Source organism: Euwallacea fornicatus, chromosome 3 (genome assembly GCF_040115645.1).
Source record: "Euwallacea fornicatus isolate EFF26 chromosome 3, ASM4011564v1, whole genome shotgun sequence".
NCBI classification, from domain to species: domain Eukaryota; kingdom Metazoa; phylum Arthropoda; class Insecta; order Coleoptera; family Curculionidae; genus Euwallacea; species Euwallacea fornicatus.
In genome coordinates this window covers 6094316-6110470 of record NC_089543.1, presented here as the reverse complement: position 1 = coordinate 6110470, position 16155 = coordinate 6094316, and the positions used below count along the sequence as shown (strand labels likewise).

Below are 16155 nucleotides of genomic sequence, written 5' to 3'. Positions count from 1 at the left end.
ACTGTATTTCACAGTAAAACTTGACAGTGAAATGGTGGTCGTTAGGCAGGTGCGTCCTGCTAAGGCATACAGAGTCAAAAACGTGGAATAAATCACGCTCAGACGCGACACTCTTAACCGGCCTTACCGAGAGCTAAGGAAAGAAAATTTGGCTTCAAATGTTAAAGTCAAAGGCGAGTGGACCTGTGAATCCGAAGATCAAAGAAAAGGCTCGGGATAATGAGGTTCGAGTAAATCTCGCATGCAAAGTAGCAGATGAAACGAATCGGAAGTTATTACGTAAACAAGCATTTTTATGGTTTATAATGGACATTAAATTTCGACAAGTTAATAGAGTTGTTTATCATCGTCCATTAATACTCGATTGAGTTATATTTTTCTGTCGACCGCTGAGATTGATCGTAATTCTAAAAGAAAATTTAACGTAAATAAAATAATTCAAAATTACAATTTCCATTTCACCCTATAGTCCGCGTTTTGCCCAGAAAACCACGTTCCTAAGGCAGAAGAAGGGGACAAACTTTGGCGTCATGTAACTCGTACACCTACTTCACACACCTGGAGCTTATTAGTAATAAAAAAAAACGTACAAACTAAGCTGCAACTCAGCCAATCAGTAAATTTTTCAAATATTTATTAATAAACGATACATACTTCAACCCATGGCAAATACAAGACGACAATAGAACTTTAATAATACACCAGAATCACATGTCGTCATACTTTAACATATATCTTCATATTAATATCAATATAGGATCGATGAATAAAACAGCGCGTCTGTAGAACCAATGAATGCTGGTTCCATCACTCCGAAAATTTGACTTTCAAAGAGTTTGAGATGAAACAGAATATGTCAGTCAGTTCGTCAATCTACAAAAAGGAAAATCACGTCAGTACTACTAAAACACATTCAAACGCAACGACTTAAGCAAATCGGAAAATCCCAAAACAACTCAAATCATTTTAGATAGCCAAGCTAATCATGCATGCGGCCTAACTCACAAGAATTCGAACGAAACTTACTATTTTCGTTGTTGGCTTCCCCGCTCCATGCCCAGCCTTGGTCTCTATTCTTATCAGCAGCGGATTTTTCTGCTGAGGTAGACTGCCTATTTTGTACTGCAAAGTTGCAATGAATTTCAACGAATGTAGAGGTACTACCCTGTCATCATGATCAGCGGTTAAAAGTAGAGTGGCTGGATACTGACCGCCATCTGCAATTATAATGGTCGAAATGGTAGAATTGATCATAAATAACCACAAGATTATGGAAGAAATTAAGAAAAAAATAAGATTTCATTACAAACATAAAATGTACCTTTTGGAACATTAATATTGTGTATTGGAGAATATTTATATAAATATCGGAATCCTCCCTCGTCCTCCGAAGATCCATAATCAGATTTCCAGGCGTAACCAATTGTAAACTTGTGATACCGCAGCATATCTAACACCCCAACTTGGCAAATCGCAGCTCCGAACAGTTCCGGAGCTTGATTAATGCAGGCAGCCACCAAAAGCCCTCCATTGGAACCGCCTTGAATGGTCAACTTGCTGGAGCTGGTGTATTTTTCCTTAATCAAGTGCTGTGCCGCATATTGAAAATCGTGGAAGCAATTTTGCTTGTTTTCGAATCTGCCACCGTTATGCCAGGAGTCCCCATATTCCCTAAAATAATCTATTAAACGAAGGAACAAGTAAAACTTGTCGATAATCCTACCCTCCTCCTCTAATATTTGCAAGAGCGTATATTCCATCGAAATTATTTACAAATATTAGTCTTGAGACGGCAAATGACGGCGTCAATTTTACGTTAAAACCGCCATAACCATATAGAAGACACGGGCTGGAACCATCCCTTACTGCACCCTTTTTGCTAATAATAAACATCGGCACCCTGGTGCCATCCTTACTCTCATAAAATTCTTGCTTGGTCTCATATAAGGACGGATCTAAATCGCCCACCTTCGTTTCGTGATATAACTGAAAATTGCACACTCGTATTTTAGCATCAACTGGTGGATTTAATTCATTTTAATACCTCTTCTGTAATCTCTTCACCAAATTGAACTCTAGTAATAACGTTAGGTGTAAGGAAGGAGGACACACTATAAAACATCTCTTTGTGATATCTTTTCCCTGTTATTTCACACACAGTTCCCAAATTTATGGCAAATTCGTAAACTTTTGTTCCAGAAAGATCAATAATATGCATTTTGTGCTACAACAGTGCCCAGTGGAGAAACTGTAATTTTAAATAAATTCCTAATACCTTCACATCGACCAAATAACAAACAACCAACATCGAATTGTTAATGAGGTGTACATCATCCAGAACGGCCTGCTGCTCTGGTATAAATACTTCCCAATTACTCTCAGCGGGAGAGTTAAAATCTATTACAATCACTCTAAAGTTTAACGCATTTTTGTTCGTTCGAAAGTAAAATCGGCTATTTACATTGGTGATGTACTAGAAAAAGATTAACAAAAGTAAATTTCGTTACATAAATGAAACGTGCACAACCTCATAATCAGCCTCAAAATTTGTTACTACAGGAACGAGTTCCAACTTCTCTGTAACTTTTTGGGACGGATCTATTTTCGCGAAATACACCAGGTAGTTTTTACAGCCTTTGATTGGAGTGACTAAGAGATAAGTACCACAATGACTAATTTGAGCACCACTAAAAATTTGAGCTATGAAAGGCGCTGAATTTTGGCAGAAACTAAACTTTACATTCTGAGCTCTTTATCTTGAAATTCTGCAGCTACCACGTCCTGAGACTGATCAGTTCCTAATTCATGGTAATAAAGTTTCTGATTTTCGCTTGAGGTAGTTTCTGAACCATCTGCCTTTCCCTCTTGATTTAAATATGCCTAAAAATGATGTTGGCAAATATTGTTTTCGATGTCTTGTCAGTTACAAATACCCCATAGAAAAAGCCCTTATTGTCGTGCATCCAGGCCATTGGCGAATATTTCACTTTTTTAAGGGTTTCTGGATAATCTGCGCCTATAAGGAAATAAATTAATATATTTTAAGAAGTTTTCCTATAGTTTTTTAGCTTATTGCCAATTTAGTTTTAAAAAAATTCATCTAATTAGTAAAATAATTGGAAATTGTGGTTTCCTTATTAAAGATTGTTGATAGAAATAGCGCTTTTTCCAAAAACATGTATTTCATACGGGATCTTATATTCTAGTATGGGCAGGGTAAGATTTCCTTTTGCTTGATAAACGCAATAACACCTGAAAGCCCCAAAAATAACTTTGTAGTTTGATTTGCATTTTAAAATTTTTCTCTCAAAATCGCAAATTTTTTCCCATTTAACCAAATCGTGTAACACTGTACATTATTTGGTATCGCGAATCATCCTTTAGATCTATGAGCTATAGCTTTACAAAAGGAAGGTTGTAAACTTTTTTGCATGTTTCGTACCGATAACATGTCTTAAATGATTCAGTCGAGTGTTAGCGTTGCAGTAAACAAGATGTGTGGCTTGTGGATTAAAATAATCGACTAATGGGGTTTTCATTTATTTCAAAGATTTCTGAAATATGTACGTCCCTAGAAAACCTGATATCTAATAAGTGAAAGTGGGTATCGTAAACAGTCGTTTAGTGAGTGTCACCAAATACTTCTTTTTCTCCATTTGTGGTGAAAATTGATGTGCTCGGAGGTGCGTTCCTCCCTCAAGGCTAAACAGGTCAAGGTCTCTATTAGTGCTCTCTCAAATTAAGCGGTAGTTTAATATAGAGACGTTCGACAAGATCTAATAACTAAAGCCTTAAGGGAGGGGATAACTCTGTATGAAGACAGGTGCCATTAGATGGCGCCACACTCAGGATCAAGCAATGGGAGTAGAAGATTAGGGCAAAATGGGTTTGTAGTATAAATTAAACGGGAAGATTCTGATTGCTGTTGCATGGTTTACTATGAATATAATGAGCAAAACAGTTAGATTGTGACATAACTTTTACAAAGAAAAGTATCCATACCAAGTTACTTTCCACATGTTCTTAATTAACAATTATGCCAGGTTTGACCAACATAATTACTAATGACTTGATTGATTGAGACAGTATTTACTTACAGTGGTGGCAATATTCACCATTGGTATCATAAGTCAGAATAAATGGTTGAAATTAGAGACCCTCCATGTCAATTTTATTAATAAAAAATACAATAGAGTAGTTTGAATGCTTTTTTGCTTACCAGTAACAACATCTTTAAATTTTATCTCAATCCAGTCTGATCCACTGCTGCTTAACCCATAAGCAAAGACATTTCCATCCTCAGAAAAAGATGTATCTGATAATGCAACCGTACCATCTTTAGACAATAAATTTGGGTCAAGAAACACTCTCCCATGGTCTTTTATACTCTCCATAACATACAACACACTTTGATTTTGTAATCCTTAAATTGAAAAAATTAAAATATTGTTAAATTTAGTGAAGAATCAAAAAATATACACCTGAATTTCTGTATTGGAAATATTTGTCTCCACGCCTGAAAGGTGCAGAACATCGCGGATAATTCCATAACTTTGTGACCCGACTTTTAATAAAATCTTTATGAGTGCAGCTGTTGAGGTAGGGCCTAGTAATCTCATTTTGAACATCAACAAAACGTTTTGTCTCCTCAGAATCTGGGTCCTCCAGCCATCGATATGGATCCTCGACCTAATTTAAAAGAGTTCAGAATTACAAAAAAAAAAGTATTAAAGTTATAATGGTGTAGATATAGAAGCTTGAATAAAAACTTACCACAGTGCCAAAATAGTCGTCTTTAACTGTTTCATCCCGTCTTGCTTTCGGATAATTTGTAATAAGAGACATACTTCTTAATAAAGATACTGAACGGTGTAGCCTACCAATTGAACGCTTATTCTACTCAGATAAGAACAGATAAATGAATGTATTATTTACCTAAATGTAAAAATACCTTTCGAGATGAAACGCATTAAAATGTAACAAATAGCAAATTATACTTTATAATTTTCCAACTCAAATGAGTAGAATGCAAAACAGGATTAAAGAGGAAATTGAGGTTACTACCAACCGCTACGGCGTTCCTTTAACTTTTTTTAAGTATTGAATCGAAAAGGGAACTCCAGCTGCACCGAGTGACTCCTATTGAGCTCCTAATAGTTCTATTAACTCTCTTGCAGGATTTTTTCTTTGTGCCTTTGTAACTACCCTTGATGCCACTGCTTTCTTCTGTTTCCCTTAAACGAAAATAAATTCTCAAATTTCTTATTCTCAGTTCTCCTCTTCAATGTTTGAATACAAAGAATCTTACATCTTTCTAATAAAAAACTTCCTTCACCTTTGCATCCAGAAAAAAAAACAAGTTTTTCGAATTAATGAAATTTAATAAAAACTAGTTTTTATGGTACATTAGGAATGGCAAAACAAATCTTTTACGTAATAATAAATTATGTAAAATAAACAATTAATGACACAAAAAAAAATCACAAACGTAACAAAACAAATATATCTAAACTCGTAACTAATGTAAATAAAAAATAGATCTTTGGAATTTCCAGCCTTTTTTCATCAAGTGAAGACATCATTAATATTTTGGAAGTGTCGTATTGCCAAATCCACAGGCAAGTCGAACTGGTATTTCGTTAGAACATCCAAGCTTTTTAAACTATCCTGAAACCCTAGATAAAGCGTCGCACAAGTTAGATTAGCCGAGTAGCTATTAGCGGAATTTTACCTGTTTTTGCAACATAACTCCACGGCAGATAATAGTCTTTGATTAACTTATTGCACGTAAATAATAAATTCAACCACGGCACAATCTTCCCAGCACTGAAAAATAGAAAATTAATCATAAGATATCTATAAAGATCTGCGCAATAAGCGCTCATCAGAAGAACAAATTAATCTTATTTTCATAGATATATAATCACCAAACAGCTTTAAGTTTCTCCCAACCTCTTAGAATACTTACTTTAAAGCTGAACATATAAACGCTTTAAAATGCGAATCGTAACTTCTTTTATACGGTGTGTGAGTAGAGATAATTGCTCCTATAGCGCAAAGCATGTTATGTTTATTACTGTGAGGAGAAGCACCTGCTATGTCCAAGTTGAAGCTCTGCGACAGCTTTCTTGCTGGAGTTGAATTATAGTTCTCTCCATTTTTAAGACGATAATAATCTACAATATATTTCACATGGTCACAGTATCATTTAAAGATTGTAATAATTAATTCTGTGCAAAGGAATTCAAAATTACATGAGATGGTTTTAAACCCTAGTAAATCGCGTCTCTAATCAACGCCCGGACAATATGGAATTAATTAATATTCCACCACAAAAATATTACCATTTAATTTTAAAGACTCTTGTATAACTTTTAGTCAAATGAAGTAAATCACCAACCTAAAATAAGTTCCCAAGGATGAATCATTGTATCCGAGTATGAAGCTCTCCTTGCGAAACACCCAATAAAAGGAACTAAGCTAGTACTTTGAGACGAAGAGGAACCGTGTTGTATCAAATCTCTTATGCAGGGCACTAAATATTTCCTCACGGCTGTTGTGAGATGTAAATTGTAAGGCCCAAGTGCTTGATTTTCAGCTTCGCTACTGAGACTTCCATTAGGTATTAATGACATTTGATTTTCTTTTGCTTCAGCCAGTTCTTTAACTCTGGCTATTGCCATTTCAAGTTTCGCACGAAGGTCACTATGAGAAATGAAAAAATCACACACACTAATAAACATTGTCAATTCTAAATCTTACCCCCAATGATTAACTTTCATTGAACTTTTTAGATCATTCTTCCTAAAATGAGATTTTGGCCCACATCCAAGCTGCATCACAGCAAACATTTGCAGTATTGTGGCTGTCTTTTGTATTAATCCTATTGTAGTCTCACTATGGAAATTTTTCTTTACAGAATGATATGCACAACCACAGCTACACTTTTTCTGTTTACTCCCGTCATTTTGTAAATATCCTATAAACCGCTCTAAGTCTGCAACTTGGGTTTTAAGTTGACTTACAAGGTGTTCCTTCACTTTTAATGGGCTTATCAGCTGATCCAAAGCTAGGTTTATTTGATGTTTTACACATTCTGGTGTCATCTAAAATAAAAATTGAATTGTTTAAAAGTATTTTTCCCTTTGATGCTCATAGGTAATTTAAATTATGAATGTAACAGACGATAAAATTTGTAAAGACACTTACTGTCAAATAATTTTGTTCATCTAATTCAAGATGCATTTTGCTCTTCAATTCATTTAAAATAATCCTTTGTCTCTCTAACAGAACATCCTGAGGAATACCTGCTTCTCCATTTTCAAAGGCATACTCCTCCAATTCTCTCAATTGACTTTTAAGTCTATCAATAAGTTCTTTCTGCTGCGAGCGCCTTAGCCTTACAGCTTCAGTCAAACTCGCTTCATCCATCTTTTCTTTCACTAAGCTTACATCTGGTATCCCTCGGAATGCAAATTCTTCAAGTGACTTGAGAAGATCCTCACGGTATTCTGCCGGTGAATTGACTACCTGCCTCAAACGGAATTGCACTTGAGCAAAATGAGTTGTCAAAGCAAAAAGAGCAGAATTTAACAATTCTTGTTCATCCTCCATTGTCTTCATTTTAGAAAGTGCATATCTAAGAAAGGGAAAAGATCTTGAAACAACTTTTAAGTAGTACTTAAGGTTTTAAATAATAATTGGGCAGCATGACACATCTAGAGATTTCTCATAAAAAATAATAAAACAGTAAAAGATAAACCATAAAAGCATAAGTAATGGGGAAGGAGCTTGGGGAAGGGGGATTGAATGATACCCAATGAATCAGACACAAAAACCCCAAGTAAAAAATAAAATTCAACTCAAAAACTACCTATTTCAATTATCCAAAGTGCAAAACAGGGCTTAGTGCAGGAGTCTCAGCAAAAACATGTCTGCAACATCTAAAGACTTACGGGTCATCAAAATAGTTTTGTTTGTCAAAATCAAAATCCTCATCATCATTTGGGGCCCCTAGAGGATCCCAACGCTCTCCTGTTGGACGTCCATCCAGAGAATCCTCTGGAGAGCCTTCCATAGCGTAATAAGTAAAGGATTTAAAAAAATACCCGCTGCCCACGTCCTTTTCAGGCCATATTGTTCACAGTAACTGGTGGTTTGTAAACAAACTGAAAGGCGTCAAATACATACTTTTGATTACTGTTGTCCTGTTTAACTTATTAAATCATTTTTCTGATCAAATCTTCCTTAAATTAAGAGCGACATGAAACATAAGACAAAGCTTGTATTGATGGTATGAGGGGAGTTTACGTTTACGTATGACGTCACAAGTGCGTCACTCAATTTTGAACTTCGAATTTATGATAAAAGAAAATCGCAGAGCGCTTCGTATTGTTGTCTTTTTTTATCACGTGTTAAAGAATGGAGAAAACAACATGGTCTAAGGAATTTTCGCTACCATTAGATTTCATTAATATCATGTCATACTTAATAGGGAGTTTCGCTAACTTATAGGTGTCATCTTGAATTTTGACGATTTTGGATTTAGTTTTGTTAGTTACAATTCCAGTTCGGTCTTGCGATTCATGAAAAATATCAATGACCGTGTTTCAGGTAGTCAGCATTTTAATAAATGTATAGCAGTTGAACTGTATATGGTCTCATAGTACTCAAATCTGGTACCTAATCTCTATTGCTATCCAATGCGCAATGAGACATTCCTCGAATTCGCTGCACTCCTAAACAAAAAGAATTTAAAACAAAACTAAAAAAAAATTGGTGTATAAAAATAAATTTTTTATGAACCTCAAATTGAACTAATGCCGAAATGTTTTTTGGTTTGGTCCTTCGTTGAAGATACGACAACAAAAAATTGTACTAGACAAACACTGAGAAAATAGTTCAAATAATTGTACTATATTAGTACCATAGGAGAAGATATGCGGCGCTAGGCTAGCAGGCCATTAGCGCAGGCGCGTTAGCACTCAATTTACCTCTCACTCTCTCATGAACAGGAAAACGAATCAAATGGACTATTCTAAACAAAAAGTAGTCAGGTTTTGCTCATGTTCATAGTGATACGAAAAATTGGTTCGGTGTTTGGGATTATTGTGTTGTTTTTCACGGGGCATCGTGTTTGATTTCTTTCTAACTGTAAGGAAGAAGTTGTTTATGTGAGCTATTTATGTTATTTTACACACAATCTTGCCATCAGATTGGTCAATATTTATAATTTACCTATTCTTCACATAACTAGTGAAAATATGTGCTTTTAACTGGATAAATTTACCGCTGCTTCTGTTACCTGACAGGTTTGTATAGTTATTCTTTTCTCACGATTTCTTGCAATATAGAATAGGTTTGGTTTTGGGTTTTTGTATTTTAGATTGTTAAATATGGACTAATAGTGTAGTATTGTAATTTTACCATCCGCACACATTCCATACATTCTTCAGAAAGGAATTCTCCAGTGTGTAGGTATAAGTACAGTATCACCTTCATTCATGCATATTATTGTCCTCGGTTGTCCTATATCCTTGCAGAAAAGCATGAGATGAATTTTATTGGTGATTAATATGTAATAAAGTGGCGTATTATCAATATATTTGAAAATATTCACAATGATTTGCAGCAAATAGCTACTTCAAGGCTATTTTTCCCTGTAGCATTTGCCACTTTTTGATCAATTAACGTCGAGGTACAATATTAGCGATTTTAACCCCAGATAGCCATAGAATCTTAATTTTTTTATGAACTTCCCCTTCGCACATCTGCAGGAGGTGCTCTTGATGATGTGTTACAAGAAATCTGAAAATGCCATGTAATGCTTTCTTGACCTTCTGCTGAACAGTCTGATAAGCATTTAAAATTGAAACAAAACATATCAGGGTAATTACCTGTTATAGGTAATAATCAGTGTAGTAATAACTTGAGTAATGAATAAGTACCTGCTTCCTTAATATATGTTTGTTCATCTAAAACTAGCCGAACCTAAAAATTATTAACCCCAGTAAGTAGGTAGCTTTAGGTCTCATTACTCACAATTGACATATAATGAGTTTTTCCAGTTCCCATTTAGAAAGGGACCTGATAGGCCAGACAATATAAAATTTTAGTTTTTCCCTGCCCAACTCCCCTTTACACATACCCAGAAGACGCACAAAAAAGAAATTTAGCCAAAATTTCCGTCGCCCATTGGTACTCATTGATTTGGAAATCACAAGAAAATGCAAAATACTTTATATCCCCTTTTGTAACGTAACAGGACACATTTCAAAATTCATAGTGATCAGTTGCCAGTGACGCTGGGACCTACCGTTACCTCGGAAGTGTTTTGTGCTCAGGTTTATTAGGGCAGTTTTCCGAATCGTCAGTCCTGAGCCCAAGTGCTGAAATCAGCCTGAAAATGACTTTTCGGCAACTACACGTTTTAACGATACACCGAGGTGTTTCCCTCAGGATTTCTGTTAAAAAAGGAAAACTCCTGTGTCAATTTTGGATTTTTCGCAATTTCTTCCTCAATCTCGACTTTCTTTCAAACCTCACCGATTTTTAATCATTTCCTTTTTTGACCTGAGAACTTACCTTTTCAAGCAAGCCTGGCCATATACGCCAATACATCACACTCGGGTTTGGCACAGAACTTTGGAACCGAACCATTAACAATAACAAGTTCTAGAATTGCATTCTTAAGAGAGCGAAGAGCATAGGGTAGGTGCTTGAGACCACTTTTGCGTTTAACACTCAGATAGTCCGTTAAGTTAAAAAACTTGTTTTAAATCTGTCATAAATAAATCTAACAAAACTTAAACCTCCGTAATGTTTCTAAGATGTTACTTGGTGAACCTTAAATCCCATGTTTAACCTCTCGTAACATTTAAACCATTGATTTATTACTGGTTCATTAAATTCTCTGTTAAATCTGATTTACTCAGATATTAAACATTTTAAGTAAGAATTGTAATAAGTGACTGCGTGAACTTCCAATATTGTAAATTACGCCTGTTTACGAGTATTTGGTGTGCTGCTAGGTTCTTTAGAGTGTGAGTCGTGTTTAGAAGTTTCACATTTTCTTATGTTCGCATCGTAAATCCCGGGAAATCCCATCAAATAGTTGTAAGCTCCTACCGAGGCCTGCACAAAGTATGCGTATTATAGGTACCCATGTGGGTAACCATTGACACATGCATACTTCAAAGATAAACGTTATTTTACATATAATACTGCCTTCGTATAAAAAATACAGTGAACAAAATACTCCAAAAAATATTAATAGTTATTTAGCAACTTTTTAAGGGGCTCCTCAAAGCGAATGCGCATTTTTCATAATAATTAAACAATAATTGCGCATGTGCAAATATTCATTTTCTCCATTTTAAAACAGCCTGGGCCCGTACCATTTATTCGTCATTTAATTTGAATTCCCGTTAGGACTGACACCGATAAAGCGGATCAGAAAAGTTAGTCTAGTAAACGTCCATTTATTTACTTACTTTTGTCCACACTCATGACGCGGTCTTTTTGTCCATCGTTTCTACCGAACCGCTCAGGTCTCGTGTCCCCGGTCCATGCCACCTCCTTTCCGCGATAAGCACGTCACCGCATCATCTTTGCAGAAGTGTAACGAAAAGTTACATTTAATGTCCTAGGGCTGTGGCATGTAATATGTAAACATCCTGCATTATGCATGGATAACACCGACAAGTAATTTGAGCCGAAACGAGCGTAGTGTGTAGGCGCGGATTTGGCTCATTCTACCTTATTCAGCCTTATCCTTAAATAGGAAAAAAAGAAGGGAAAACTGTATTAGATTACGAGTCCGCCACTATACCATCGGATAAGTTATACATGTAGGAAAAAACGAAAGTTCAAATTACACCACAAATCCTGTTTTAAAGTATGGCACTGAACTGCTAATTTATTTCCTGTACGTAATTGAGAGCAAAAACCCTAAACTAAGTGTATTAATGTTGTTCCATGTTTATTGAGTAACCGGTAAACTTTTTTACTGAACGAAAACATTTATAATCCCGTTACTGTGTCTGTAGGTAGGTACGTTTAAAGGTAAATTTCACTAGAACTACCTCACGATTAACCAACATTTAGTGAATTAATGAAATCACCAATAAAGGAAAATGACTCGCAGGAAGCTATTCAGTGCACTATTTACGTTCTTCAAGACAATACGAATGTAATACGTGTGATATGGAATTTTAAGTGTTAGAATGGTAGCACGTTATTAAGCATCAATGCTATAATTAGGTTTTATACACATATTTTGGCTTAGAGGCCAGAACTTTCTATTTCCCAACAAAAGTGAAATTCTTTACATGCACATTTATAATTTGCATCGTCGCCGAGAAACGAGGTGAATACTGTAAATGTTTTAGCATTGTAAAACCAGTATTTCACAATAGGAAATCGTTGGATAGACTCATTTCATAAGGGAATTTTTGTCCATGCGAAAAATTCGAACCTTCAACTCCTGGACGCGCGGGTCCCTTCAGGTTCCCGAACACCGATCGGCTGGTTAACTCTTCCTTCGCATTCGCCCAGGTCGGCCCGCCCGCAAAAAAATCGTAAACTGGACTTAAGTCCATTATCGGGCTTAAATGTGGCGTGCCGCGGAAGTAGGGCGAAATGACCTCCTAGATCACCAGATTTTGTCCCCGTGACTTGATCGAAGCGGGCGGGAAAATACGGTTTCCTTTGACAATCAAATGTTTGCTTTTCCGCAATCAAAGCCGCCAGTTCCCGAGATATTTCTGACATCGCACAATGGCGGAGCTAGAAATGTCCTTCGACTTTCTGCGACCAGTTGCAGCGTTCTTGGGATTGACCGTAACGAGTAGAGTATCAAGTAAAACGGCCTAGAAATTGATTAGGTACCAGTCAGCGCCAAATTGTTTAAAATGTTTATTTTGTTGCAGCCCGGCCGAAGCAAAGGATACCTACTTTGCACTTATTTCAAGTAAGTTAAATTGCTGGTTTAATCAAACCGTATATCGCAGCCTAAACTGTTAACTGTTAACGTGCCAAGACCATTTTAACCTCGATTTTCGCTGATTTTGCAGGAGGGATAAACGCCGATTTTCTGAATTTATGTTTAATAAACGTTCTACGTACTCTCGATTTCACTAAAAGGTAACTTGCCACCAAAAATCGACTCAGCTAGTTAACGCTTTAGGCCGACGACAGAGGGCGAATGAAAACTCGAAAATGCACTCCAATGATTAGCGTGTGAAAAGTGTACTTTGCACATTCTTGACTGCGTGTTATATAGTATTAATTTCAATTTTATGTGCGATTCGTTCGAATGTGATTCCCAGTCCCTTTGTGACAGCGCTTAACGATGTTCATATCAGCAGGTAAGTTGTTGAGGAGTGAACATTTGATTATGTTCCGGAGCTGGATGTTTTATTATTATTGTTATTATTATTATTATTATTATTATTATTTGATTGAATATTCGTTGTTCGCCAAATATCAAGTCATGAATGTCGGATAGACGTTCTCACTGAGAGATTAATTAGATACGCACTTTGATGTTGGTTTTAGATCTAAAAGCCAGATTTTGAATATCCGCAATGTAATTATCATTTTGCCGACAAAAGGAATAGTGTGGACTGGTTTGGTTGCGAGTTGCGATGATCGATTAACCTTTGTTTCTGTCAGTCCACTATGATAATTGTATAGGGGCATCATATCAAATATTCAAAAGCAAATGGTAGTGGTGCTATGTATGGAGATTTAAGCCTATACGTACTAAGAATGCAGTTTTCGATGTGGTATATCATCGTTCAGCACAGGTTTTCTTGAACAGGTTTTTCTCTTTAAAAAACTTGAGCAAGCACGCGAACAGGAATCTCAATTTTGTTTATTATTCGAGATATTATTATTTATAAGGGGCGTCGGGTAATTACCGGTCCACGCTGCCCTCGTGTTTTAGAGAAAATAGAAATGGCCGTGGGTTTGTATCATTGATGAATTTTTTCCGCGCACCGACCACCGGTCTTGGCCGCGAGAGGCCGCAATCGCAGTAAAGCCGGACCGAAATCGCTAATTGTTTAATAAGTCGTTTGGGACACTCCGATTGCGCATAACGACATGGCCGTTTATTAAGTTTTTCTTTTACTTAACACGCAAACTCCGGCACCTGCCTGCCGACCGGTGGGCGCAACCGCTAAATTGCTCTTAGTCTATGAGTCACCAACCGGCGCATGTCGAACTCATAGTCGTTGAAATCAATCCATTTGTGTGTCGAAAATTACGTTGCAGGACACCGTTGGTTTCCCCGTGTCTTTATCAAGGTATTTGCGGCAAAGATTGATTTTAAAAAAATACCAGTTTGCCTTAGCCGACTTAGTCGACACATGTGCATAAGGCGACAATTTTTTTAAATATTTCTCAGTTCTATGTCGATGATTAATCGATACTGCTTGAATTTTCCCGATATGTACTTAACCGCAACATGCGATTGCTTTTTATTGTGCTCAAGAGAGCAGCTCAACAAAGCATTTCACGCGAATCCGAGATATGAGAATGCGATCTTGAAGAATGCTACGCATCACTCCTCCCTGGCGGGACACACAAACGGCACCGGACGAAAATGGAGAAGCTTTCACGTTCTCTTCATAATTTTACGATTAGGCATTGTGAGCTTTACTTCATTTCGGAAAATTTTATTTACCTTTAAACGCCCTTCTGAAAGCGTAAAAGCAAAATTCTAGCGACTTTTCGAATGACGAAAAGAAACGTTTATAATTTCAAAGGGACAAAAATGAAGCTTTTCCCCTTGTCTCCGCCAATCTCTATGAATTTCGTTCGCCTAAATGGGTTCAGACTTTGGCAGCATGTTTAAAAGGGCGAACAAAATGCCTTGTGGTAAGAATTTGTTCGATCAAGTTGAGCAAATCGTAATTGAGAGATATCGTTCCGGAGTGAAACCGGTTGCTAAAGATTTGAACTTCCATAAAAGCGTCGTTTCCAAGCAAATCCGAATAATACAAAGTCGAGGAACCCTCGCCCGGTGTTCCTAAACCTGGAAGACCCTGAAAAACAACTTCGGCCGCAGACGAGTTAATTAGAATATGCGCGTTAAAAAGTCCATTTGTAACTGCTGAGGATATAAAAAAAGATCACTCATCGATTTCGGTTTCTGTTAGATCAATTAGAGCACGCCCGTGCCAAGAAAAACTGTACGCCAGGAGGCCTGCCAAAAAGTCCTCATATCTCAAAAAAGTCGACAGGGGCCAGGCTTAAATTTTCCTAGAAACATTCAACCTACACGGTGAATCCCAGAAATATTCGGACGCGCTCTTTCGGAGATTTGACGAGTCCTAATGGAAAATATCGATTATGATTTTATTTTTTTACGTCCAAAATGCCTTTATCGATCACTTATTTGGGGGTCTGCATAAAAAAAGTATACGAAGTCTTAATAGTTTATGTTCCAATTTCAAGGAAAAATCTAGAGAACCATTGAACGCGTCACAAAAATGTGCGGACGTCACGCATCACAAAGTGACTCATAGCTGAAAATGTGAATTTTTACGTATTTGGCGTGCGTTTCTCGTTCCTTGCTGAATGCAGATATCGCAGAGAAGAGTTGGAGATAATATCCACCATGGGTCGGGTACCAAACAAAAGTAGTGTTAGTTTCGACAAAAAGCAATTAGTAATATTTCGTTACGAAAAAAAGGTAATTTCTATTAAAAAAAAAAAAAAAAAAAAAAGGAAAATTCTGTAATTAAATAAGAGCACAGTCGGAGACATCGTCCAGGGCTACGAAAGCGAAGATAGAACATTTCCAAAGAAACAAAAAGGTCGAACAAAATCGCTAAACGATAAAGATAATCGCTTCATAATGACCACAATCACCATTAAGAAACCCCCCAAAGTGACTGTTCCAAAATCGAAGACGCTATTGGAAAATCATTCTAATCGAATAGCTGGTACTGAAACCGTTCGTCGGTGTGTCAGAAACCATGGGCATCACGCCAGGGTGTGGAGGGAAAAGTCGTGGCTTAAGTACCAAAAACGTTAAAGTGCGATTACGTTTTGCTAACGAAGCCACTTCCAAGGCAGATAATTATTGAAATAATGTAATTTTCCGTGATGAGTCGAAACTGGGCACTTTTGGCTCAGAAGAACGTC

At 36.7% G+C, this 16155-nt stretch overlaps 3 protein-coding genes across 7 annotated transcripts in view; 1 reads left to right on the top strand and 2 right to left on the bottom strand.

The window, feature by feature from the left end:
- Positions 1–617: 617 nt before the first annotated feature.
- LOC136350439 (prolyl endopeptidase) lies at positions 618–5084 on the bottom strand. 2 transcript variants are annotated; one of them, XM_066302125.1, is made up of 13 exons: positions 4936–5084; positions 4774–4876; positions 4482–4689; positions 4220–4423; positions 2934–3016; positions 2741–2880; positions 2528–2687; positions 2276–2473; positions 2045–2224; positions 1724–1986; positions 1322–1671; positions 1027–1217; positions 618–873 (listed from the first exon to the last, which is right to left on the bottom strand). In XM_066302125.1, exons 1-13 carry the CDS (start codon positions 4968–4970, stop codon positions 808–810), a joined length of 2181 nt encoding a protein of 726 aa, XP_066158222.1. In that variant the 5' UTR covers positions 4971–5084; the 3' UTR covers positions 618–807. The 2 variants fall into 2 exon arrangements, with proteins under 2 accessions (XP_066158222.1, XP_066158223.1); XM_066302126.1 differs by having other exon boundaries at positions 4774–4896; positions 4952–5051.
- A 276-nt stretch (positions 5085–5360) lies between these two features.
- On the bottom strand, positions 5361–8382 carry LOC136350456 (RUN domain-containing protein 1). 2 transcript variants are annotated; one of them, XM_066302164.1, is made up of 7 exons: positions 7956–8382; positions 7210–7639; positions 6763–7106; positions 6401–6705; positions 5969–6176; positions 5732–5826; positions 5361–5675 (listed from the first exon to the last, which is right to left on the bottom strand). In XM_066302164.1, exons 1-7 carry the CDS (start codon positions 8075–8077, stop codon positions 5566–5568), a joined length of 1614 nt encoding a protein of 537 aa, XP_066158261.1. In that variant the 5' UTR covers positions 8078–8382; the 3' UTR covers positions 5361–5565. The 2 variants fall into 2 exon arrangements, with proteins under 2 accessions (XP_066158261.1, XP_066158262.1); XM_066302165.1 differs by having other exon boundaries at positions 7874–8014.
- A 648-nt stretch (positions 8383–9030) lies between these two features.
- Positions 9031–16155, top strand: part of smash (smallish) — a 32366-nt gene continuing 25241 nt past the window's right edge. Inside the window, exons 1-2 of one of the 3 annotated variants that reach the window (XM_066302441.1) lie at positions 9031–9311; positions 12930–12970. The gene's annotated coding sequence lies outside the window, so the exon portion shown is untranslated. Of the gene's footprint in view, positions 9312–12929; positions 12971–13237; positions 13368–16155 lie in introns of those variants that run through there. The other 2 variants (XM_066302442.1, XM_066302444.1) reach the window with 2 other exon arrangements.